The 25,321-nt window shown below is 37.8% G+C and overlaps 1 protein-coding gene across 2 annotated transcripts in view; it reads left to right on the plus strand.

The window, feature by feature from the left end:
• DCLK1 (doublecortin like kinase 1) overlaps positions 1 to 25,020 on the plus strand; it is a 251,398-nt gene extending 226,378 nt beyond the window's left edge. Inside the window, exons 16-18 of one of the 2 annotated variants that reach the window (XM_068930065.1) lie at positions 4,475 to 4,588; positions 10,386 to 10,459; positions 19,968 to 20,116. In XM_068930065.1, coding sequence (XP_068786166.1) covers positions 4,475 to 4,588; positions 10,386 to 10,459; positions 19,968 to 20,025 — 246 coding nt within the window. In that variant the 3' untranslated portion in view covers positions 20,026 to 20,116. Of the gene's footprint in view, positions 1 to 4,474; positions 4,589 to 10,385; positions 10,460 to 19,967 lie in introns of both variants that reach the window. The other variant, XM_068930064.1, reaches the window with a different exon arrangement.
• Positions 25,021 to 25,321: the final 301 nt, after the last annotated feature.

Below are 25,321 nucleotides of genomic sequence, written 5' to 3' on the forward strand. Positions count from 1 at the left end.
TACACTGTATAAAACCACTTTGTAGATTGTAAATAACCATTCTACTTTATAGCAGCTTACTATGTGATTATTTGGTACATTGCTGAGATTCCTGGAATGTACTTTGACAGTTTCGATAGGAGCCAGCTCTCATTTCAGTTTCAGTTTTTGCTATAAAAATAGCTGGAATCCTCTTGGAAACTGCAAAACTTGTTATGGTCAGAGTCAGACCAGTAAAGCAGTTCCTATGTCAGTAATATCCCAGCTGTTTTCAATTCAAAAAACAAAACCTGAAAAGATGTTGGCTACTTGCCATTGCCACAGATGGAGATCTTGGATTCTAAATGCGATTCAGCAGCAATTCTCTGCCCCCTCGATTTAGTTTATTTGGATTTGTCTCTCATATGCAGTACACTTAGACCTGGAAACAAATCCATCAGTTTATACTTCCCCTACTGGGACCCCAGCTCTTTCCTTTACCTGCTCAAATTCTTTCCAAAACCAAAGAATTATGAAAGGGGCTGGAAGCTTGAGGTCTGGCATTTTAAACATTGGCAATAGGATATAACCTGAAATATGCTAGTGGCAAGTTATGGGACAAATCGTCTCTCTTTTTGTTGGATGAGCAGTAAATATTTTCTAATTTATTCTACAGCATTGATCAGTGAATGCTGAAAGAGAAGGATTACATTCTGCAAATCCTTCTCTGTTAAACTAATCAATATAAAACGTGGCTGGAAGAAGAAGATTGTGCACCCCAGTCTAAAAGAATTAGGGAAAGTGTAGCTTTAAAATATTTCCTTAACCAGAGTTGCCTTGGAGATTTGTATGTGAATAAATGAATAACCAAACAGTAAATAGTAATAAACTGAACATTTGTAGAGAAGTTAATTTAAAAAGACGTTTCTTGTTTGGCAGCTGCAGTATTTTTGGTCACACCCTAGGATACTGCCCAAAGAAAAATCTCCTTGTAATCCTTAAAGGAAGCAGAGTCAAAAAGCTTTTCCGGCACTTTTATTTGCTCTAATTTTCTGCTGTTATTTATATAATGACCTCTTCATGTGCTGCATTTAGACCTGGAAAGTAAACCTCTTGTGACCAGCTTGTGAAATGGATCTGAGTGCTTCAGGGCAGTAGGAGTCTGGGAATCCTGAACTTTGTTCAGTCTTTTTAACACTTTTTTTTTCCTTTGAGTGGCCATGTGTCCTGCCTTATAGAATGATGCAAATGTGAAAATAGTGTTTATTTCATACTCCCGTGATGCTAGAACCCTCTGCCTCATTTTTGTAGGGTTTCATTTTTTTTTAATACTGGCAGATAGAACAAAAAAGGTGTTTTACGGAACCTGATAAAAAAAAATCTAAAGATCCCAAGCAGTGAACAAGGTCTAGGTGAAAATTCAACATCTGGACCAGAGTTTTTAAACTGTTAAAGGATTTTGGATGCTTAATTTTTGAAACATGCTAAGGAGAGCTCTTTTTTCAGAGGGTCAGCAGTCAGCATTTTCTGAAGCTCATGACCCTTTAAAGAGTTGAGCACCAAAAACCGCTAGTCATCTTTAGAAGATCTTATCCTGACTGCTAAAGGTTAAGATGAAATTCTGTGATCATCACCCATTGCAAGAAGTAGTTCATATAACTAAAGGCTAAAGTAGCAGAAGGAAACAATATTAACTTCTGTAGGGCCTGACAGCCTTCCCATTACAGCGTCTAGATGAAGTTCTTGTCAGGAATATTTAGCCTATTCTACCATTCTACAACTTGTCCTGCTGATTCTAGTGAATCTGGCGTTTTTCTTCACTTCCTGCCTTTTTAAACTGCAGAGCAACTTGTTTTGTATGTAGCTAAACATCTAGCTGTCATCTCTCACCTTCAATGGCTGTTTTAGTGTTGGTTGAAGTGATTCCAGGAACCAGTGTATATAAATGAACTTGTTTACGAAGTACTTTGGAATAAAAAAAGATAGCTAGTAAATGTCAGGTAGCACCCACAGCAGTTAGAAAATTTAATAATGACAGAATAATTCCTATATATACCTATGCTATGTCTTAAAATGAGCTGGAAGATACATAATCTAAAAGCTGGAGCCGGTACTATGTCTCTGTGGCATATTGCCACTGGAATTGTGCGGGTGGTGCTTCACCAATAAAACATTACCACAGGCTTGGTAACTATTGTCTTCTCTGTAATTTAGTCTTTTGACAAGATGACAGGAAGGTCTGGCAGGCTTTCATGTCAAGAAAGCCAAAAGAATGATTTTTTTTTCCTCCAGTGAAGAAGAGTTCACTTTATAGACTGGCTTATTTCTGGGAAAGGCAAGGTCAGCAGAATGCAGATTATTTTTAGGGGTCGTATACCACCAAGCCAAGACTCCCCAGTGCTAGACAATAATCAGCTACTATATTGTATTGTTTTGTTTTGTATTTTGCAGCTGTGTGCACTTGACCACATTTTGCCAGCTGCAGCGTTTTGTTAAGGGATGAGTGAGGGCTCTCTAAACACAAACTCCCCAAACTAAATAAATCACAGACCAAACCGAACCTCCCTAACGTTCCCATATACTCAGAGAGATCAGGATTTACTGCAGCAACTATGTAACTCCTAAAGTGCCCTAAGAATTGCTATGAAGCCGGCAAAATGGATGCTTGTGATATCGCTATGTTCTGATCTTGTCTATTCTTTGTATATGTTCTGCTAGAGGTCGATTTTAGTGTATCTTAAAATCTTTTTTCAACTGTTGATAGCTACAGATACAAAGCAGTAACACCCCAGGCTGACCGTTGTGGATACCAGTGGCCAGATATCCTGCCTGTTGTGCATATTCTGAATATTGTTGCCTGATATCCTGCCTGTTCTGCTAGGGAGAAAGTCTCACCAAACAGTGGCTTTTTGCACTGCTTCCTGAGCAGCCTGCCAGTCATACTGGTTGGTTTTTGCCTTCTGAATTAGTCACAGGAGGCCTTGTTTTCAGTTTCCAAAAAATTGCTTTCTGGGGCGTGAATTTAACTGCTGACTTATGTACCGCTGCAAACGCCCTTCTTTTTGCTGGGGTTTTGCTTCTGCTGGGGAATGTCTGTGTGCCTCAGTGCGGATAGATACCTGTCGGCTCTGAGAAGCAGGCAAGAGTAGCCTGGAGAAGGCACCTCCCTAGCCCAGCTGTACAGTTGCTGGAGTGGAGCTATCGGACAGCTGGCTAGCTGGGTGTGCAGGGCAGGAGAATATGTGTCTCCCTGTACTTGTCTATGCAGCTGTGTGCCTACTTTTATTTCAGGTTAACTCAGATTGAGAACACGTGTTCTTTGGCAAGGAAGCAACGGCCACCCACAGCTGACTCCAAATCTTCTCTGTTTTCCTACCTGGGCAGTGTGTACCTCTGGCTCTCCTTTGCCCACAGCATCACAGGCTTGTGTGTCTTGTGATGGGAGAGGGAGCTGCTGTGCCTTGTTGAAGTTTGCAGTTACAGATTATCAGTCAGACTTCTGTGAAGGAAACTCAAGTTTTGGAGGTGACTTCATTTAGCTATAGTTTCAGTATGGTAAAATTGCAGTCTGCAATTGTGCAAATGGTTATCTGTCATTCATGGTTCCAGGGACATGATAGCAAGTCATTAGCCTGCACCTAAACTGACCTGCAGAGGTATACCATGATATGTGCTCGTATTTGTGAGGTCCTGTGTTCACCCACAGTGAAGATCTCGGCTGAGGCATGTCTCAGCTCCCACCTTGCCTGGATTTCCTCTCCATGGGGCTTACTGAGAGCTGGAACATTAGCTGGGACATTCGTTCAACCCAGCAGTTCCTGATCTGTGGCCTCTGTGACTGGGTTGTGGAGGTCCCATTTAGGAGTTATAAGTTGCCTTATCTCAGATTAGTTTTTGGCGAACATCTAGCGCGTGCTTGTATCAAGCTCCCTCAAGATTTAAAGTCTTCCCTTCACACTGCTACAGGGGAACTTCCTCTTTTTCTTACTGAAAGACAATTTGTTTAAAACAGAGAGTCTCCGTAAGTGGTGTCTCACGGGGTTTCCTTTCCTGCTTCCCACCAAAACTGGACTTCTGGTTTCTGTAATCTCTTGGGCACTTTCTACTTTTGAGATCATTATCTTTAAATTTATTTGATGAATCAACAGAATACGGGATAGGTCCAAGCTTATTACACTTTGAAATATTGATGGACATAGAAGCCACTGCACAGTGGAAGTTAAGACATGGTAGAAATAAGAGTGAAATAGTTATTAATTGTTATTATTAAACATTAGCAAAAATTTGAGAGGGAGATAATAGGTAAAGAGGAGGAGAGAGGCTGGTTTTGTGATCTAATATGATACTCATCTTACAAATAGCTTGGATATTTTAATAGGAACAGTGACTGACAAATACTTCCTTACAGATTTTTTCTTAAACTTTTCTACATTGACAGCTACTATCAGAATCACCTCATAATACCTTTATTTTGCATTTTCTCTCTGAAATTTTTTGTTTGTTTGTTTCTCGGCAGGACGATGGCCTTCCAGAGAATGAACATCAGCTATCAGTAGCTGGGAAGATAAAGAAGCATTTCAACACAGGCCCTAAACCGAACAGCACAGCAGCTGGAGTTTCTGTCATAGCAGTAAGCATCTGAAATACATAGCTGAAACATCTAAATATGTGACCACAAGGCAGTGTGTGTTCAGGAGATGCCACCAAGAGTAGCCAGAGAGGGTCAATCTATAGATAATTCTAGCATTTAATTAATATATTTAGACTTATATTCTGCACAATTTCTCCTCGTGAGTCACATTGTTATTTAACAGCCCTGAGATATCAAAAAGTAAGCACACTTCTATATTTTGCTAGAAGATTGGTGGGCTAACTCCAATGTAAATTCAACATTTGAAACTGTGGGATCATGTCATTTTATTTGGCAGCAGAATCATCACATGGATTGAGGCAACACAGAGGTTGTAGAAGGACAGCAGCACTTTACAATGAGTGGAAATTATTCCAAAATTGTAACAGAAAATCTGTACAGCAACCTGAGCTTCTCTTCTCTGAAGATACCAAAAAGAGCTGTGATGACTCACTGCATACTGAAAAGTGCTACCTTCCTAGTTTATGCTAATTAGCCATTTCAGATGTAGCTGAGCTGAATTTTATTCAGTTACATGTCCCAAGTACATGCAACTTGCTAGCTGCTTCCCTTTTGGGCAGAAGGACTAAATTTGTTAAAGACTTAATAGAGCTTCTTGCTACCTTCTGTGCAGTCTAGGTATTCCAAGTTATAAGGTATTGGAGCTTCTGAAACTAAGCTTGACCAAACTCTTGACCAAGCTCTACTGAGATTTCAGTGGCATCCTCAGTGCAGCATAAATCACATACATTTGTATTTTTTCCCAAAGGTGAACATGTGTGTTAGATATACATGCACACGGAATATATTCAGCATTTTATGAGATTATTCATACTAATGCCATTAAATAGTAACATGTACATCCTTTACATTTTTGATACATCTGCCTGTGTTTGTAAGCTTTTCTTTATTACTCATGGTAATGTTAACGCTCCAGATAGTCACTAAAAATAAGTGACACATTAAACATAACCATTCCCATATCGAATTACTCGGTGTTCATTCCCAGCTTCCATAAATTGCAGGTGGTGTGACTGCACATGTACACTCTCTTGTACTGTTTCCACTTTCATGTTTCTCAGCTCAGCCCCTCCAGTGGTGAGTTAAATCAGCATGAAGTAAACTCAGCTCAGCACATGCAATCTGGCTCGCAGGTGTGATCTCTTTGTGCAGCAAAATGGATACTTTCTCAAAGTTACTCGGTATAAGTACTTACAACTTCAAGCTGTGCCTCTCTCATATTTTTTCTTTACTCTTTCCAACCCTAAACTTCCTCACCATGGAAGCAAATTGTCCCTCATGCTTTCCTTAGATTTTCTCAGTCATCAGCTAACATAGTCAGCATTTTTTATTTTCGTTTTTTAAGCAATAATACTGCAACAGCTCTCCCACAACTAAAACATCACATACCCATTGCTCATCTGAAATGCAGGTATGTTCTGTACAGACTAGTTGAAACTGTGTTCTGTTCGAGTGGACTGCCAGCACGCTTGTCCATGAGATTACTGCTCAGAGCCTCTCTGCAAATAACTTCCAAGCTTAGAAGCAAAAAAGGATGCCTCTGTCCTCAACCATCCCTCACCTTCTTTATTTTTTTTTAATTTCCCCACCTTCCTTTTTTTTTTCTTTGCCTCAGTTGCTCTGGCAAGGAGCTGTTTACAGCAGTTTGACCCTTCAGTAATGAAAAAAGGCACTGTAGTGAATCTTTCCACTGGAAAACATTATACATCAGGAAATATATATATGTATATGTATATATGTGTGTGTGTATGTTAGTTTATAATCTTTAACGGCTTTTTTTAGTGTTTGAAAATTTAACAAATTATTTTCAGTGGTCATCTCTATGGGTGAACGTCACACTTCAGCATGATTAATTCGGCATTCTGTAAAGTAGAAATGTTCAGAATATTTTTAAAAATTCAGAAAGTGGTTTCGTTAGCTAGTGTCACTTATTTTCTAAGAACATGGAGGATCTGGGGAACTACAAATCTCTTTAGTGTTTTGGTAATGTTCCAGAAGGCTAGATAATATTGATTTTAAGAATAAACTACCTTTGTTTTATACAAAACTAACTTAATAAGTAAAACAAAGCCGAAAGCAAAAACAACTAAACCTTTAATTATTGTTTCTGCATTTAAAAGCGTGTGCAACATACGTTTGACCTGCTTAGTCATTAGGGTTTTACATTTGGGAATCTTCCTTTTCACTGCGATATCAAATATCATAGAAGTAAACCTTATTAACTAAGCCTGCCCTACATTTAGGATTTTCAAAGTATATACAGATGCTGTAACTTATTGTTCAGCACCAAAGGAGTGCACTAAGTATATTTTCTAAGAAAAACACTGTTTTATTGTGCCTGCCTGTATGTTTACTGTAACTTTTTGGGAGAATGCTTGTGTATATAATATATAATGGTGGATTCTATATATTATATAGCACATCTGTGTTTACACATTTTTGTGTGTGTTTGAAAATGTGTTAATATGTGCAAATATTTATATAGATTACTTATATTATCAAATAGAAATCTTAGCATTATTTTGAATTATAACTTCATTTATGAACAGACAGAGCTAATCTATGGTATTTAGTTCTTAATTTGTCCTCAGTCTGGTATGCTATTATATGCCTATTTTCTTTTGTGGTAAGAAGTAACACACCTCAAAGATCTCAAGCTATATTCATCGTATGCACCAATTAAAACTAACGTGAAAATTAAGTTAAAAAGGATGTATTTGTGGTCGGCGTGATTGGCAGGAAGTTTGAAGCCACGTGTATTTTACGTGCACGTACCGTGGCTGCTGCTTCCTTCAGCAACGTTCAAATACGTTGGGTTTACTCCTTTTGTTCAGGCAACCGTTTGCTTTGTGTACATCGCAATTCTCAGTAAAAGCTGGCTGTGACCATTCAGGTCAGAGACTCCTGGAAGTTCTCAGGCGCGTGTCCAGACTTTACGTTTGTCTGCCTTTAAAAGGATCCGTCAGCTGGGGCAAACTGCCGTAATGAACGTGCTGTGCATGCCTCGCAAAGTAGTTCCTTTGCTGATGTAGCTGAAGATGATTCCTCAAACAAAATTAACTACGCAGGCAAAGAGAGGCGGGCTTTGGTACACTAAAACGTCGTTAAACGTTCTACCAGCATAAATATGTCAATCGGAAAAAAACAAAGAAATCATTCCCTTAAACCAGCATAGCTTTGCCAGTAAAACGTAATTGGAGAGCCAGCCTTTAAAACAGCTATAAAATTAAGAAGCCCCTAAAAAACATTGCTTGCTGATGGGAGAGTCTGTTGGAGAAAGCTCACTGTTCTTGCCCCATTCTTAAACTCTTCAGAAGCATCTCGTACAGGTCACTGTCAAAGACAGGCTGCTAGACTAGGTGCCCCTTCGGTCTGTCTCACAACAGCCATGTTTCTATTAGTCATGTGCCAAAATATTTGCAGGATCAGGTTTCCCGTATAGCTTTCCAACAGAAATAATATTTTGTAGTTCCACCGGGGTGTTTGTAAAAGCTACTGCAGTACAAACAGAAAAACAGGTGTTTACTAAATAGACTTTTAAAGTTTGGGCTAGAGTTTTTCAGTCAGTTCTTAAGTGTGTCATCCCGTTGTTTCTTTGCCGCTGAACAGTACCCTGTGGCAGGGCGCTCTGCGTTTTAATGACACTGCCTAAAGTAAGCAAGAGGAAGCCAAAATAAATTTGTTAAGAACGCTTTGCAGTCCAGAGGTGTGCTGTAATTCTCTATCCTAGCTGAGCATTGTTCAGTTTGTGTTCTTGTCTGAAGTGTTAAAGCTTTGCCTGTATGTTGTCACTTTTGTGCTTGCATTTTTGCCAGTATTCAGACAGAAGAAAAGGCTAACGATGCCATTACGTTAAGGGTTTGTGAGGACTCTGTCGTGGCAATGGGAGTAAATTCCAGCTTGAGACTCACAAGAACCAAGTAGGAGAGAAACAGAGAAAAGCTGGCCTTGAAAGCTGATGGCCTGACAGTGTGCCCAGCGGCGGGGACTCAGGCTTCGCAGCCGGCAGCTTGTGGCCTCAGACGAGCTGAGACACAACCTGGGGTGCTGCCTGACGCCGGGGAAGGGGAAGGCAGCAGAGCAGTCGTTTGCATGCCTGCTGCTGATTACAGACTGACATTGCAGATCACCAGTAGCATTTCTAGGAGCGAAATTTCTTGGGTGGTGAGGAAGAGAAGCCAAGTCTCTTAATTTTGTTTGGCTTAAAGAACAACCTGTGACTCAAATGTCACTTCGTAGCTGTTTGTGTTGCTCCGGGATCATTGTGTATAATCAGTTTTTTTCATTGAATAATTTCCGCAGTGACTAAATTGTTTGAACTCGTTTCAGAAATCTAACTTCCTCGATTTTCCTCTCGATTGCTTTTTGTCTGTTAGGTTTTTGAGGAGTACTTTTTGGTCTGCTTTTCAAAAAACACCCCTTTTGTGTATTTTATATGCAGTGTACTAGGAAGCCAGTAGATGGCAATAGCAGACCAGTGTAGTTAAGCCTACAGAAAATTAACTCTAGGTACAAGGTTCTCATGTTTTTAAACAGGAAATGTCCTTTAAATAATTCTAAATAAAATGAAACAGGCATTGTTTTAACAAAATGGAATAAATTATTAAATCCCGTACTTGCAGTGTAGGCATCAAGGAAATTTTAAATTTATTTAGATCCTAACTACACGTAAAAGTAGTTGGTAGCTAGGAATGTGTTGAACTGCTTTTCTGAATTTAGAATTAGTAACTGTCATCAGTATTGGAAATATATGCCACACTCTTAATGAAGCACAAAATGGCCTTTTCCCTTCATAGGGTACAATGAGAAAATCGTTGGCGTCTCCAGTATTAAAGCGGGCAGAGTGTCTCTCTCAAGATATTTTCCCCTAAAATTTTATTTAACTCAGTTAAGTGCTCTCTCAACCATATGTTAGTACAGCACAGAAGGGCTAGAGAAAACAACACATTTTCTTTGTTCCTGTGCACATAGTTCTGCTAGTGATAAGCTAGACTTAAAAGATCTGTATTCCTTAAACTATATCATGAGTGCACTTTCCTGGACACAGCGTTAAATTCATTTCCATTTTGACTTTAATTGGTGCAATTTTAAATGTAACCGTTTTGAACTTTTATCTTTTTGAGCATGAGGTGTAAGCTGAAATGACAAACAATGTTATTCATGGCTCTGAGTGGTCCTACTCTCCAAGGTTAACGCATTTTTAAAAATGAATTACCATGATTGATGGGGTATCAAAACCTGATTCTTTTCATCTTTACACATTCCGTGATTATGAAGCAGTCTAATTTAAGCCTTGTGCAGTCTGTCTAGCCTGCTCCTTGTGATGGTTGCACTGCCTTTTTTTAAATTATTAGACCTCTCAGTTTAATTGCAAAAGATAATTTTCCATTACTGGTTATGTGCAACTTAAAAGGGCACTTCTGTCTGTGGAGGTAACAAGATATTTGTCAGACCTTTGAATGAATGCATTATGCATTAAGTAACCTATTTCGCAAACTCCATTTTAGTTCGAATAAATTGGCTTCTAATTTAGCAAGACCGAATCTAGAGTTAGTATCGTTTTCTTTTGTTTCTTTCCTGTTTTTTTTCCTTCTTCTTCTTCTTTTTTTTTTTTTCTTTTTGGTGTGTCTCCAGCGCGTAGATGTAGGATGTTAGATAAGTGCCTTCTGAAAGTGAAAACAGTAAATATGCGCTAAATGAGGAACAGCTTGCTCTGGAGTCTTAATTCTTTAGCATAATGTCGATCCACTGAGTTGCCCCGTTTCTCTCTGCTCAGCTGGACCACGGGTTTACCATCAAGAGATCAGGGTCTTTGGACTACTACCAACAACCAGGAATGTATTGGATAAGGTATGAGACGGTGCAGCTCCAACAGTCAGTGTTTCCATGGCAACGTGCTGGCAGTCTCCATTAACCAGTCCCTTCAGTGGATAAACATGCTTTTTGATTTGTTACCCAGTCCATATGCTGCTTTATCGGTTTCATTTGAATCTTGATTGAGACGCCACACCCCCTCATTCCCTTTCTTCACCCATTATTCACACCGGCATCGCCAGCTTTCTCTTCATTGCACATGCTCAGTATCGATTTTCCTTATAGTTAAAAGGACAGTGTATATAGAAAATCTGCTAGATATGCTGAAGTATGCGCCCTCCCCCTCCTTACTGCTTGTTAAGGCATCTGCTTCCTGCGCGCTCCTGTTTTTAAACACATGGAGCAGCAACAGGGTCTCAGCATATATTTTCCTCTTTTTCCATGTGAGATGTGGAGCTATATACTGTCATTTTAAACCCACAAAACACAATCCTTACCTTAAATGGAACAATGCATTTACAAAACGTAGTACTTACTTAGAAACTCTCCGAAGTTCAATGAGATATAATGCATTGTAAGTGCTGGTAAGCTTGTGTTTCTAACAGTGCATTTTTTCTATTTTATTTTCAAAACCCGTCTGATACCGAGTCCTTTTTATTTATTTTTTTAATACTGCATGAATATTTTTAGTATACTTCTCCTCATTGTGTAACTGTGCCAGGGTTGTCGTTAGTTCGCTTGAGCTGTATGATTAAATGGGACCTTGGGTGGGAGGGGGTTATTCGGGAGAGGGGGCAAGGAGGGATCCTGTTTGGTAGGCCACGGGAGGCCCCCATGCCACCTCAATCGATCAAGTACCCTGCAATTTCCATCAAGTGGTTATTTGCTGGCTTTTCTCCATGTTCTTGCTCCCTAGACCTCATTTGTGATAGCTAGAGAAATTTCTAAAAGCTCCTCATGAAACCTGCATTTTTCTAACATTGCAATTAGCAAAGCTTTTAAAAACTCACCTATGAGGTACTTGGAAAAATTCAGCAAATTAACCACGTTAGTGGAACAGCAGAGATGATCACTGCAAGTGTTTCCGGTGAAGTAAGAACCCCTCCCTGGACCATTTCACTGAATGCATGAATCGGACTACAGCACAGTTTCCATAAAACCTAGCAGTTCCCTGAGCGCACACTAAGAATTAAGTAGATTCTGATATGGATGTTCTGGGGAAAAAAAAGAAAAATCCTCCTCTTCAGCCAAGAAGTAGAAAAGTAGTTCTAATCCATCAATGAATTAAATGCTGGCTAGAAATAATAGAGAAGCGCTTTCACTCCAAGTGTTCAAATGTGCTTGAGTACCTGTAATTCTAGCCTATCGCATTTGTGCTCATGGCTACATACCTACTGCAACTTGCAAAAAAAATCAAAATGTGCTTTGTCTGTTGTGCCAGTTAGCATCATGCTTCACACAAGTCTACTGTTATAACGTGGTGCACTTAGGAGACAGTGACACAGCATCTGTGCTTTTTTTTTTGAAGAAGGGGGGAACCACCAGCATTTCTGTGGGTCCTGAGCGCCCACCTTTAGCTACATGTGGGTTTGGTAGTATTAAAAATATTTTTCTTTTCACTTACTAAGGAAATAGGACCTTTTTTGTCAAGTAGACCTTAGTCAAATAGTTGCAAATTTAGTATCTTCTCTGTAAAAGAGAGGAAAGCTTCACATGAGTCTAATCACTGATTTGCCTTTCCAGAGTTTAATTACTATCCATGATCAGCTTATGCTCCTTTTCTACTTTGCTATTTTTTATTTTTACACGACCAGTTCAATACTGTCTTTCCATTTGTCATACTCCGTATTTGAATCTTTTAAAAATCCAGCTTCGGAGGGAACAGACCACAAGAGATGAGCGTCTGTGATAAAAGAGGGTGTCCTGTCTCGCATTGGCCTTGACTCGGTTTAACTGCAAAGCCCAGATTTTGAAACAAACCATATGCATTTTGGGGAGTGGGGGCTGCGGCACAGACTCTAATTCTGCAAGTTGGTAAATAAAAAAACCATGCTATAAAAAAGGCCATTTGACTAAAGCACTAGCAATGGCTGCCATCGGCATACAAAATGACACATCCCTGAATAATGGGCTGGAGCAGATGGGTGATAATCTCTCTTATTCATACATAAACTGCTCTGTTTTCCAGCTGGGGGCAGTAACAACAATGTTTATAATTAGTGCTTTCTGAACAGTGCACCTAGTGTGTAAAGGCAAATTGGGAAAGCGGTGCTCATAGGCGTATGTGCTTAATTAGGAAATGCTATAACACTTGGTACCTCAGAAGAGGCACTGGTCTGTATTTTTTCCTCTTTCATCTCCAAGAAACAAGAGCGTTACAGAGCAACTACTGTAGTGATCAACATTTTAGTGTAAATAAAACCATCTCAATTTAGCAGTAGTTTACTTTTTAGTAGTGAGTGTAAGCCCAAATGCAAAGCATATGAAATGTTCATCAATCCCATATATAAAGCAGTTAATTTATCACAGGCCCATGAAAATTAACCTGAATTCACAAGTATAGCAATATATGAAAGCAAGTCCGAAGGAAAATGTAATACTCCCTTTGTTAATGTTAAACTATTCATTTCTTCTCTGCTCCTTTGATCGTTTTCATCCCTAGTTTCTAGCAGTCTTCTAAAATATCTTTTTAAAGGGCACTATTTCCTCCTTCAATCAACCAGAAAACCTTTTCCTTTCTCTACCTGAAAGACTTTCTTCTTTAAAAGTGCCTCAAAGTCGTAATTTTCTGAGCACTGATTTTGCCTCCTGTTTTATTCTGTGGCAGGAAGATAATATGTGCAAGTGTTCTTAAGTGAAGTGACTTTTTTGAGGTATTAAACGCAACAAACCTTATTTATAGTAATGGTTGTTAGATATGATGTCTGGAAAACCTTTCAGTATTCCTTGAATGTGAGGACAGGAAAAATACAGTGGCCAATTCAGTAAAGTCATTTGGACCTAAAGATGATACACGTTTTAAAAGCAATGGCATATAATGTCATTGGAACATCCGCCCTGCAATCAGAAGTGCAGAAAAGGCCAAGGTAGCTTCAATAGCGAATGGGAGCCCAAGGTCCCAGGGAAATTCACACCTTCTGCACTGAACTTAGGCTGCTGAGACTTTATTATTCTTGATAGGCAAGAAAGCCAGCTTTAGGATAGGTAGATAATGTCTGCCTGTGCTGCAATCACATCTTCATTCACCCCAGTCACCAATGTCAATTCAAGTCAAAGTCAGCAGAAATCGCCCTTATTCCTCTCTCTGCACAGATATTATGTTACATATCTTTTTTTCTCCTAAGAAAGCCCATTCTGTAATGGATTACTTTGTAAAAGGATTAAAACCTATGGATTCATTTTTTATAACTTACCTTCTATTGCAACTCAGCAATGATGCCCACAAAAAATCCAGAGGGATAGGGTGGCACCTACATTGTCCTCAAGAAGCATTATAACTGATAGTTTTGCTTTCTTATAAGAAACTTTCCTTTTTTAGATCTACATATCCGATACATTTAACAATTTGTGTGACATATTCTGCCTCCATGTAGCTCAGCCAGAATATTAAGAATATTTTCTTGTATTTCAAGCCTTCCCTTTGATCCGAAGTGCTGCAGTGTCCAATATGTAGCCTTCTTCAGCTGCATTGCCTGTTCCTCCTAGTGGCAGCTCATTTTGATAGCAATACTTTTTGCAATTTTGATAGCAATACTTTTTGCACAACCTACCAACGTTTTCTTTGACCCTGTATTTCCAAACTGTTTCAGATTTCTGTCTGAATCTTAAAATTATTTTAATCTGCTTTTGAAAGGATTGCCTGAATTTTCTGCTTTCTCTGGGCTGAATCAGATAACACTAGAGTGGATGAATCTAATGTGAAAAATTAGTATAATATGTTAGCATAGGTAATGTCATTATACGTAATGTTAGTATAAAATGTTACTGTGTATTATTTCTGATATGTCCACAGATACTATACAAAAGCTAAAGGAGCAATTAAAAAAAACAGGAAATGTGTGGGAAACTCATTAGTCGCCTTACCTATGTAATGATAATAGCAAGGAGACCAGTTAGATGGACATGTAGTGAAATTGTCAATCCTGTCAATACTGAATTCACAGGATACTAGCTTTTTAAAATATGGTTCTCACTGTCACAGTTTAAAAAGTATTTAAATAGTTCATTTGAAAATCCACAGTTCCATCTTACGTGTTTTTTTCCTAATTCCCATTACTTTGCCTCTATCAAGTCACTTGCACCTGTCCCAAGTGGGTACAATACACTGCTGAGTCAAAAGTTACAGCCAAGTGGCTGGATAACAGGCAAAGTAGGTTGGGAGTGAGGCTCACTCTCTGTAAAGTGCCGTTTTTAATAAGGTAAAACCCTCTGTAAACTTAATTCTGGTAAAAATAGACAAACATCTAAACTTATTTAAAATATCTTTTCCTGCTCTTTGACTAAGAAAACCACAACTGATTTACAAACTATAAATAACATTCACCCATGCAAACAACTTGGCACTAAGTCTCTTCCACATGTAATTGAAACCAGCTGAGGTATCGTGTCTCTAAAAATGGGGGACGTCAAAAAGTAAACATAAGCTTAAATATAGCAGTATGAATTCAGCAGTTAGAGATGTAGAATACTTATCTTTGTATTCACTCACCAATGCAGTACAAAGCATACATCAAAATGATTTGGTTTTATGTCTTTTTGCTTTCATTTTAGCTAATTCCATGCCAGAAGTTACATGGTGCACCAAAGCATTGGCCTTTTTGTATTTGGAGTTCTAGGTTCAAATCCACTCGATTCATATGTCCCCTCGATGTGGTCATTTGCACGTCTCCAAATCACCATGTAACTTGACTTAATTATAGCTTTGCTTGAGGGACTAAAAATAACATGTGTCTTTCACTCTGGGCCGGAGGTGCATTGCTAAGTTTGAAGTACTGTCCAAAAGTGCGTTGAATCATGAATCAATCACATTACCAGAGAAGCCCATGGAAACAAGAAGTGCCAGACCAGAAGGCTGCCTGGCATGGCCTCGTGCCTTGCATTGTAAAGCTGCTGCTATTGCTTAACGGCCGCTTTTACAGTAGGGAAATCTGCTGTAACGTATCTCAACATATCAAGGTCCCTTACCAGAAATTAAAGAAATAGGATAAGATTATCTAGGCGTGAACATTTAGATACATGCATACACATACACATATATAAAACAAGGCACTGGAAGAGAAATACCAATTTTTCATTAGATATATCCATTAATTCCAGATACTAACAAAGCATCGCTAAAATGGCAAGCAAACTGCAAATATATTCCTGCAGAATGAAAGCAAGTGAAGGGAAGGCTTTCTTAGATTAATGCGTGAACAGCTGCATCCCCAGTTCAGTCTCCTAGCTGATATGAATAATGGATGGACCAAGAGGCAAAATGCACAATAATGTTATTTTATTAATGAAATGAAAATATATATATATATATATATATATGTATGGTGGCCAGCAATAAATTAAGACAACTGAAAAAAAAAAAAAAACGGTCACTGCTCACATTCATAAAATGCAGTTACTTCAATCTAATATTACTGACCTGACAGAAAATATCACCCCCCAGCTAAAATAAGGGTCTTCCCACTGCAAATCCAACGTGTATATCAAAGCAGCTATAGTTTTTGAATGTCTGCTCATAAGCACAGAGTTCAGCATTTTCCAAGAAACAGAGAATTTGCATGGCTCAGGTGTCCTGCAACATTGTGACTCAGAGATCAGAAGAAAGATACTCCCTGTGGTAAAACCCTGGAAAAATGCTAGCTGCACTTAGTATGTACATAACAAAACCAATGATTTTACAATAATGCTCTGTTACTTCAAATTAAATACATTTCCAAAAATAGCTTGTTAACCATTTGGTACTGGGTTTCAGAATTACAGAAATGTTGATGCAAAATACATTAGTGCTTAATGAAGTGCTTCAGACCCATCAGTACCAAACTATTAAAGGCAATCCACTTATCTGCTACTGGATAAAAGCTCTACATTTTCTCATATGGATTGTAAGATGACATCTGCATATCTTAAGTAAAAATGCTATACTTGCATTTAGTTGCCATTACTATCATATAGTCCTCAAAGTTCTCGCTCTCTCACCTCAAGCTGAGAAAAAAAATGTCAAAAATGTGATAATGAAAATCTGGGATTTGCAGCCCTGTGAAGCATAAGTGCACTTCAGATCCTCTTATTATTTATTGAAAGAGTAGCTTAAAGTAGATATGCCCTGAAAATCCATAATGGACTGGTTCATGCACTAGCAAACTATCCAGCTGAATAGTAGGTGAAATAATAAGTCTATTAAACCAAGGAAATGAATGTAAGAGATCTTTGTTACAAAAATAGTAATAATAACTAAAATGCTAGGTTTTGTCACAATAATATCACATTTTGAATATGCCCATATGCACAACAGAGTATAGTAGCTGAAGACTGCACTTATAAAACATACACAGTCAGTACTCCAAAATATACTAGCATCTCCCCACAGTCCAAAGGATTAATCTATTATATTTTGAAATTCTTTAGAGGTAAGAAACAACTGTGGCCTCATTAAATGAGCAATAACATTTGTACAGAATGCAGAATGGCAGTAGCGTATGGTAGTGTAATAGACACTGGAAGTGCAAAATATGCCATCATGACATTGAGAAGAGATAGCTCAATCTCGAAAGTTCTGTAGGAATTGTGAGTGCTCCGTATGTCCCAAGAACTGACCCGTTTTGTGGTTCTGACATTTTAAACACTAAATATTAGAATGAGATGATCTTTTTTTTTGCTTTCACTAGATAAATATTCCCTTCTTTGACTCTTTCTGACCTTACACATTTTTGTTTGATAGCCATGGGTGAGAAAAGACTTTGTATGTCACTCAGCCCAGGAGAGTAAGCACATAGTGCCACTGGCTCGACAAGCACGTCTTTATAAGTAAGGACCAATTAGATCAACTTCAAGGGAGACTTTGAGCAAAAATGTAAAGGGAAATGTTGTCTCAATAATATTCTGGGAAGTTTCTGAACAGTCAGGAAGCCTGAAATATTTGGTGCTACAAACCACAGTTTAAGGTCTTGGACTAGGTGGAATTATCTTTTTTTGCCTTCTCTAACTTTTTTGATTCTTAAGGCAGTAAGTGCCGTTAGGTATATTTAAACAAATAGCTGCCAAATCTTCCCTAATAATGACAGAAAAGCAGTATCTTGGATTTTAGATGTGAAGACATCTTTAAAATGATGTTGTGATATTTAATTGTCTGACTCATTTTGCAATTTTATAATTTTATCATTAAAAAAAGATTAGATATCTTTGTTTAAATTTCAAAGAGAATGTTTTATTCAAGAGTATTCACTTTTATGTAACTTGCCTAATTTTAAATACTTTCAGTATGTACATAGACATTTACCAGTCTCCTGCACCAGATTTTAAAAATAAATTTTTGATTTAATACAATTATTTTTATTTATTCAACCAGAAATGTTTAACTTTCTCAGAGGAGAGTATCTATTGCTACAGGATGATGTGATGTGGTTTAAACTTTAAATAAATGCTTATTTCCTGTAAGCATAAAAAATATTTTAAATGGAAATGTGTATTTTATAGAATGGTAATATATGCCATTCTTTCTTTTCAATTTTCACATAGAATTACATACTGTGTGCAATAAAGATCTAGGTATTCTTCTGTTTCACATTAAAATATAATCAAAAACGGAGTTGGTTCAAGGCTAAGAAACATACCAGGCATTGAAAAATACTAATTAGAGTTCTTAACCAAAAGATTATCAGTAAAAAAAGCAATTCTCAGCAGAAGATAAGTGTTGGAATTTGTAGCAATTACTATTTAAAATACAGGGATGAACTTACTAAAGTTAATTATTCTGCTCTTTAAAGTAGTGTTTTGGAGATTCTGGACACAAAAACAATATTTCAGCCATTTAGCCTAGCAAAATCCATTTGCTGTAGTAGCTCTGTACTCCTGTCCATCTTTCCATCTCTATTACATCATTAGTGAACGCTGATTGCATTATTTTAGAGCACAAATTACTATAATGCTATTCTGCTCTAGTATGACAGATTTAGTTTTCATTTTGTTCTCAAAAATATGTTGGCTATAAACATATCTCCGGGCTCTGATGAGGCTCTCGCTATAACTGGTAAATTTTCTAGAGAAATCAGTCTTGTTTATCTCAAGAGAAAACAATAAATCATTTGAAGCAGAAGAACCTCTTGGCTGCATTTTTTTTAATGGAGATTTTCATACTGGGGAAAAAATGTGCATGCCTTAGCAGTTAAACATATTCAGTTCTCAAAGTTATCTTTGCTTCCCATGCCATGACCAGAGATGTTTGTTTGCGTTTTGTGGGTCATCTTAATAGCCACTTGCCTTTTCCGTTTTTGCCTTTTCCCAAAATCATGGGCCATGATTTAAGAAGGCAGCCCTGCTTCAGAAAGCAGTTAAGTATGTGTCAAAGTGCTCTTGCTGAATCAAGGCCATCCTGTTGAACTTACAATTTTCCAGTAATTTCAGGGACTGCAGTCTAGTATCCTGAAATCAAGAAACTGGTGAAACCCACTCAGTTGAAATCATTGACTAGACTAATAGTGCTTTTACCTGGCTTAGTTTCACCCTATGAATGTGCCCGACGAAGCAGAAGAAAGGACGTAGCTAGAAATTACAGCTGTTTTAAGACCTATATTGTCTCCAGTGGCAGAAATTGAACAAAAAAATGAAGGTCATCAAGTAAAAGATCTCCTTTCCCGTTTCTAGATATTTCTCAATTTGAGATAGAATCAGTGGAATATTTAATTTGATAGACCTTGGTTAAAAGGAGGAGGCAGAATGGTCAGGTTCAATGGGTCTTTCAGTAAGAACTAATCAGTGTTCTCCCTAAGAACATCCATTGACTGGCGTGAGGAGGTGTCACAGAGCTGGGCTAGCTTCCTTTGCTGTTTGTTTCTCTATCTTGTCTGACAACTTCATCACAATCCATCTTTGTTAACCAATTGCACTGACTTGCACATGGCTGAGTGTGTATCAACCTTCATTAGGTCAAATCAAAGACAAGTGTACATCTCTGCCTTGCCTGTAGAAATAGATTTATGCTTTGAGAAGGGTGGGGGGAAGGTCGGTTGGTATTTGGCTTGAAACTTGAATCTATTAAAGTATGAAATTAATAGCATCCAGAAGTAGAACATATGGCATCCATATACATGGTACTGTATCTGCTTGATGATGTCACGCTACCTCTTAAGATTTGGGAAATGCACTTTTTAAAGCATTTAGCTGTGTTGCGGGCTAAACCTTTCAGACCTGACTGAAACAGAGCAGGTTTGATTTGGTCTGAACGTTTATTATCCCTGGTATTTGCAGGCCACATACAAACTCATGGTTTTCATTAGCTTTGCATTTCACACACAGCCTAATTTCATTTATTCTTATTTTATGCCCCTGCCAGACCACCGCTCTTGATAAGGAGAGGCAGGTTTTCCGACGAAGACGCAACCAGGATGTGAGGGGACGTTATAAGGCACAGCAAGCTCCACCTGAACTCAACTCCGAATCGGAAGACTATTCACCAAGTTCATCCGAGACTGTTCGCTCACCTAACTCACCCTTTTAATAAAACACTTTTACTCAAAAGTCTTGGCTTTAACCCTTTGAGCCCTGAAAATCCTTCAGACGTGGGAAGTGATTACATCTGATCTGTCTAGTGCTAAATGCTTGAATGGTGAAACACAAAAGGGTGTTTACAGAATCTTTGTAAGAATAATTTCCTAATTGATTGAAATCCTTATTCTCTGCTTAGATTGCAACTTGCTGCTAATATCATCCTCAAAGGGTTAAGGCTATTTTGCTTTTTTATTTAAAGGTAGAAGCAGTGAATGTTTTCATCAGTGAAGCTAGGAACTGCAGTATGTAATTTTAGCACATGTTAACCCTCTGAGTAAACGATCAACTTAATCTTGACAGTCCATACTAGGGTTTTATTCTGGCTTTTTTGCTTTTATACGCACATATCTTTTATAGTACCCTAAAGCTCCCTGCCTCTTTCTGGCCAAAACAATACCAAACACACTATTGCTTAGGGGCTGCAAATATCCGCTTTAAAAACAAAAATAAAACGAAACAAACAGTATCTTCTACAGCAGCTCATTGTAAACGTGCTTCATACTTCCACAGAAGAGTGACTGTTTTTGGAGGATATTATGCAGAGTAAATGGGAAATTCAGTTTAGGGCAGTCTGATAGTTTACAGAAGATGACATGATGATGTCCTCAAAAGGTTGCTTCCGTATCATTTGCTGGTAATAACAGTGCAGGATCTTGGGAAATGGCTTGAGGACACGTTCTGTCATGTAATGGTATGTAATGATCTAATTTAAAAGTTCCTGGTTCCTTTACCTCACATTCAAAAAGGTACAGACAACCTCTCAGCATGACCTGATTATTCCATAGATAGCCACAGTTATTCCTGTGGTGAGAGTCACTTTTCAAGATTAACATTAATAGGAGTTACCCTTAAAATAGCGAGAAGATTTCTAAATTTAGGAAAAAGTAAACCTTTTAAAATATATGTAAAGCCTGTGGATGAAAGCCTTTTCTAAACTGAATTGGTGAAAGTTTCATCTTAGAATGGAGAAACTAAAAATGATTCACCAGTCTGTTTGCAATATTTAATAAAATGGGCATTTACACAGAGTATATATATATATATATATATATATACACATATATATATACTTCCGGTTTGTTAAAACCTCAAGACAGCTTTATAGTATATTATTTAATCATTATCCCAAAGTTGACTTCCACAGAAGTATTAAGCTTTGTAAATTTTGGGTTCAAATACGGTAATTTGAAAGAAAATTGATTATAAATTCACTCAGAATTTCACTTGAAAGAAAAATGGCACACTTCCAAAATCCTATTCTAAAATAATAAATAACATTATGAAATTTATTCTTTTTCTTATTACTCATATAAGATTGACCATATTTGAAGTTTTCTCCTCTAAAGTTAACATTTTGTCATGGTATTTTTGTAGTCACATAATTGTGGTTTACCTTCTCTCTCTCCTTCTTTCTTTCTTTCTCTTTCTCTCTGTTTCATATCATACAGATAGAATTATCGACATGCTGCCCCAAGAGTGAGGCAGATTTTGCTGATCTTTCTGGGAAGTATAAATAAAGTTTGGAGGAACAGGGCAAGTTACTCATAATGCAATTTCTATTCTGAGTTGTGTTTACTCACAGAACTGTTGCTAAAAGCAGTTGCGGCACTGAATGTGTACCTGCAGCTTGTTGGCTTCGGGATAATGCTCTTCTGCAATTCTAGTTTCAAGTATCAGTTGAAACATCTTTTAAGAAACATTGAAATTGTTTTGTGTCTCCATGCTTCAAAATGCATCATTCATTTTTTCAGACATGAGAATTTATATATTAAAAGCTTTGAAGATTTTTTTATACAGGAATTTCAGTGTTGTGAATTTTCGCACAAGTGCTGCAAGAATTTCACACAGAATGCAATTGATTTCACCCAACTTTAATAATCTAAAAGTGAAACATTTAGTCTAAAGTAGATCTCTAGACTTCCTTGTCAATACGGAGATGGGCATTCCCAAGTCTGATTCATCTATCATGGACATGCATTCTAGGAATACTCATGCTTTGGAGACACCTACTGCCCTCGCTCTACTGTAGAAGGAACCCACTGTTGGAAGCTTGTATCAGTCACCAAACCTCAGAATATTAATTTAGTAGAATGAATCTTACCCTAAGCCATTAGGAAACTAATCTCTGAATGGACATCTATGGGCAGAAGCTTTGTGCTTGTGCACAGCCTCTTGCAGGATTTATGCCTTTATGGTTGACTAATGTGTAATTAACAGTGGGCTGTTGGCTAGAGGTCAACATTTTAACCCAAGTGAAGTAACCAGGTGGCTTGCTGGCGAGCTCCACAGGGGCAACAAGTGCATAAAGGAACTGCCATGCAACAGTACTCAAATTGCAGGATCTGGGAATAAGCTGCATCTGTGGCAGGTCACTGACCATGCCCAGCCAACCTGACATGGACTTGGTAGATAGGTCAGAGATAGGCCAGGTAGGGTTGTAATGTTAATGTCTCTAGTCTGGTAACATTTGGATAGGGCAAGGGTGTGTTTTTGTTTTTTTTTCCCCTGGGACTAAATCCTCAGCCAAAGTAAATCCTCCCTTGCCACCTACTTACATCAGTTTAGAGTAGATCAGGATCTGGCACATGTTCTTTCGGCCTTGCCCTTCCCACATTATATTACAGCTTTCCCTTTAGATACAGCTCAACCATGTACATGCAAGACATATTTGGTAAAAAAAAGTTGTCCATTAATACCACATGCTCCTTGACTATTGGGAAAATTCGGCAGTCTTAAAACAAAGGCCGATGTTCATTCTTAATTAGGGAAGTTAGGAGGAAAAAAAAAAAAAGTTTCGCCTCATGCATGCAAAATATTATTCAAAACCTTGTCTGGGATTTTCCTGTCACCTTTGCTTTGCCTAGGAATCCAGGGTTATCATTAAAATAAGATGTTTGGCTCCTTCATCTTTTACCATCTTGTATTACTTAAAATGTATTTGAAAATAATCCCAGATCCTAAAATCCCTACTCATCCCCAGCATCTTACATGTTTCTGATCTTTGGTTCATGTTTTATGAACATAACTATAAAAAAATCTTAAGTTATTTTTAGGCCTGTGTGAGATTGAGTTTCAAATTGCTCATAGCTGCTTTTTAGGCTTCAAGGAAAAGTATCGGAATATTTAAACTGTTTTAAAAGTTGTATCGATGATGGTTTTAAATATATCCATATATGTATAAATATGTAGGTATGTATGCATATATATGTGTGTGTATGTATGTATGGTTTCATGGAAATAGCAATGTTTTAGGCTTGTTTGCCAACTTCTGCCCTTTTTCTTTTCTAAGCTCTGAATTCCTGGGGGTAAATGAAGACAGAATACATGGCCCTAAAAATACTTGGAAACACCAGTGAAAAAGGGAATCAAAGATAACAAGCTATTTCTGATGTGATAATCTGAGAGGCAATATAGCATGCCGTTTTACTGTAATACATAGCAGTCCTGCTGACTTTTTTCTTCGTTTCCCTTTCAGATCATTGCATTGGTGCTAAATGTGACAGAAATATTTTAATGCTTATTACGTATACAAGAACAACTTCCTCCCACCTATGTCTATGTAGTTAATTGAGGCACTTAAGGATGGCAGACACTGTTGGCTCTGTCTATCACCACGGAGATAGAGAGAAGCACTTCCAAAGGGTGATTCAGGTCATCTAATATTTGGTCTCCAGAGATGCCTGTCAGTCTGAACTTACTATTAAAGAGAGATTAGAGCAGGGTAGCTTCCAGCTTAGTTCCTCTCAATTAAATGCAAGTGGGGGTAACATGGGCTCCAATCTAAGTGCAATATTCTAGTGAGCTTACCCTGCAGTAAGCAAACTTTGAAATGAATATGTTGAACTGGTAGGTGAAAGCACAGGATTAGTTAAATGGTTACGTGCTGGGCTTCACCTCATCTGGATGTATCCATCCAGGAGTTAGGCATCTAATCTAAGCCAGTCGTTTAAGCTTCCCTTATAGTTGCTAGGGACTGGCTTTTCTAGTGGATAATTAAAATTCTAGGGTGGATGAATCGCTCACTAGATGAGACATCTGTCCTAAATATATTTAGAATATGATTTATTAACTGATGATATATGTAATATTGCTGTTAGTAATAATTTTCATAGCATTAATGTACAAAAAATCCAGAATACTACGGTTATACTCAGAGGGTTAACAGAAAAGCACAAGGCATGCTGATTACATTGGTGTATCCAAACTGCTTTGCTTTTTTAGCCAGTGTTTGCTGATTTTTTCAGAAAATTCTTGGAAAATTTCAAGTTTGAAATAATTTAAGTGTTGTTGTTTAAGGAATTTCTATAACCAAATTAATCTTATTTTTAGTTTAACTTATCACAGGAATAATATGTATCATTGATGCAGTGTAAGTCTGTAGTTATCAATTTTATTAATTCCACAAGTGATTCCAGAAATCTCTCTTTTTTTAAGTACTTACTATAGAGCTTACAATGGTGGCACAGGTGACTGAGACTGTCTTTCTTATTGGTAAACAAACAATATTGTAATTTCAAGAAAGTCCTAAGAATCAGCTTTTCAGTTTGGTAGTGTACTAGTTAGGGGAAAGCTATCTCATGACATGCATTGTGTAAATCATCTTTGTAGATGAAGATTGTTCATATTAATGAACACATTCTTTTTCCTTGACATTGTAGCAGAAACTGTTTACTCGTTAATGAACAACCAATACATTAATTTGCTTCAGACTGTTAGAGGGGAAAGTGAGATTCCAGTCATTGACAATGTTATTGCTTTACAGTAGCCCTCATCTAATTTAAATGTGGTGCATACTACAATAAGCAAAGCCAAACCTGTGAATAAACTCCTGAAAAAGCCTGGTGGGTCTTTATTCAGTTGGGTGCTTGCATACAGCAGTGTGTGACAGCAGGAAGGCTTTCAAGAATTGTTGAAATGAAAGCGATATATCCACAAATAAGAGCTAAATTGCAATCCTTTCCCTATGGGGCATATATGTTTAAAAAGAAAAAACGAAAGAAAAGAAAAGAAAAATTGGCTCAGAGGTTTGCAGCGCTACTGTATTACCACAGGGCAAGTACATTAAATCATTATTATTTGCTAGCCTGGGGTATATGTTAGAAAATGGCATCTTTTTTATTTAGTTTAGATTGTGGGCAG

Source organism: Struthio camelus, chromosome 1 (genome assembly GCF_040807025.1).
Source record: "Struthio camelus isolate bStrCam1 chromosome 1, bStrCam1.hap1, whole genome shotgun sequence".
NCBI lineage: Eukaryota > Metazoa > Chordata > Aves > Struthioniformes > Struthionidae > Struthio > Struthio camelus.